This window comes from Mauremys reevesii, linkage group 1 (assembly GCF_016161935.1).
Source record: "Mauremys reevesii isolate NIE-2019 linkage group 1, ASM1616193v1, whole genome shotgun sequence".
Classification (NCBI taxonomy): domain Eukaryota; kingdom Metazoa; phylum Chordata; order Testudines; family Geoemydidae; genus Mauremys; species Mauremys reevesii.
The window spans coordinates 4,378,794-4,380,698 of record NC_052623.1 but is presented as its reverse complement, the minus strand read 5'-3'; the positions used below and the strand labels follow the sequence as shown (position 1 = coordinate 4,380,698).

At 47.1% G+C, this 1,905-nt stretch overlaps 1 protein-coding gene across 1 annotated transcript; it reads left to right on the top strand.

The window, feature by feature from the left end:
* Nucleotides 1-527: 527 nt before the first annotated feature.
* Nucleotides 528-1,475, top strand: LOC120395242 (olfactory receptor 52R1-like). The gene has a single exon (XM_039519445.1). The coding sequence runs from the start codon at nucleotides 528-530 to the stop codon at nucleotides 1,473-1,475; it is 948 nt and encodes a 315-aa protein (XP_039375379.1).
* Nucleotides 1,476-1,905: the final 430 nt, after the last annotated feature.

Sequence of the window (1,905 nt, the reverse complement as noted above, 5' to 3'; positions counted from 1 at the left end):
TCTTAATCTGGGGCCCAGGTCTTTTCCCTGAGGTATGTTCTAGTTGGGATTTTTCTCCCACAAAATGTGTTCCAAAAAGTTTGTTTTTTTCACTCTCAGTTTTTGAGCAACTGGATGAATGGGGAACACCCTAGAGTATGTACTCCCTATCCTGGCTCTCATTTCATTAAGGAACAATGATAGATAGCCACTATCCACACTTGTGTTTCCCCCACCAAAAAGTGTATGTATTATTAATGCAGGAGCACCACAAAATATGGAATTGGATTTATTGGGGTCATTGTTGTTTTCTCTGTTTAATGAAAATGTAATTTTTCAGTGTGTGAAGAGTGATCAATCTGCTTCTCCCATGAGAACAGGCTCCACTACTGTATGCAGTGTCTCATATTAACGTTGTCTCTCCATTCAGGCATTTCTACTGCGACCATCACCCAAGACCCTGAGAACACACAGAAAGTCAGGGGAACGTACGGTACAAGCAGGAGACACACTTATGCCTCAGAGTTGGACACCTTCTCCACTACTCCATGTCAGATTCCAACACAACCAACTTCACCAACCCCTCCACATTCATCCTACTGGGCATTCCTGGCCTAGAGGCAGCCCATATCTGGATCTCCATCCCCTTCTGCACCATGTACGCCATAGCCATCATGGGGAACTTCACCATCCTGTTCATTGTGAAGATGGAGCCGAGCCTCCATGAGCCCATGTTCTATTTCCTCTGCATGCTGGCTGTCACCGACCTGGTCCTGTCCACGTCCATCCTGCCCAAAACGCTGAGCATCTTCTGGTTCAATTCCAGGGAGATCAGTTTCAGTGCCTGCCTCACCCAGATGTACTTTGTTCACTCCTTCTCAGCAATGGAGTCTGGGATCCTCGTGGCCATGGCTTTTGATCGCTACGTGGCCATCTGCCATCCCATGAGACATTCCGCCATCCTCACAAACTCTGTTGTGGCCAAGATCGGCCTGGCTGTGGTGCTGCGCAGTGGCATACTCGCATTACCCTATCCCTTCCTGGCGAGGCAGTGGCCATATTGCAGAACCAACATCATCCCCCACTTCTATTGTCGGCATATAGCTGTGGTGAAGCTGGCCTGCACTGACATCCGCATCAGTAGTTACTATGGCCTGTTTAATCTTTTCTTTGTGAGCGGAATGGATGTGTTTTTTATCACAATGTCCTACACTCAGATCCTCTGGGCCATCATTCGCCTCCCCACAAAGGATGCCCGGCTCAAAACTTTTGGGACCTGCATCTCTCATCTTTGTGCCATCTTAGCTTTGTACATCCCAGATTTTTTCTCCTCTCTCACACAGCGGTTTGGCCACAATGTGCCACTGCATTTACGCATTCTCTTTGCCAGTGTGTACATTCTGGTGCCCCCTATGGTACATCCCATCATTTACGGGGTGAGGACCAAACAGATCCGGGGCAGGCTGCTCCAGCTCTTTACTCATAAAGAGACCTAAATGTTTTGTCCATGTGATCTGGCTCTCAGATTGAGTCCTATGCAGAGCTGGCTGGTGCATGGTGCTAAGGCCTCTTCCCTGAATCACTTACTGGACACACTGAGACATTAAACCCATCCCTGTCTTTACTATGCTGTGTCAATGTGATGAACTGTGGAGTCAGTCTATGTACACTAGATTGGGTTACCACCTTTCTAATTGCTGATAGCTGCATCCCTGAAATTGCAATCTTGCAAGTCACTTAAGATCACTATTAGTGTTAAAATTGTAATGTTTATTCTTACTTTGTTACTAACTCTGTGGAGAGAGAGACCCCATCAGGACTCCTGGGATCTATCTTTGCTCTAGGAAGGGGATGGGGTATACCGTGTTACAGCAGGAGCCAGATACATCTGAGGTCTAAAGAAGAAGATCAGAATGGCCATTCTGG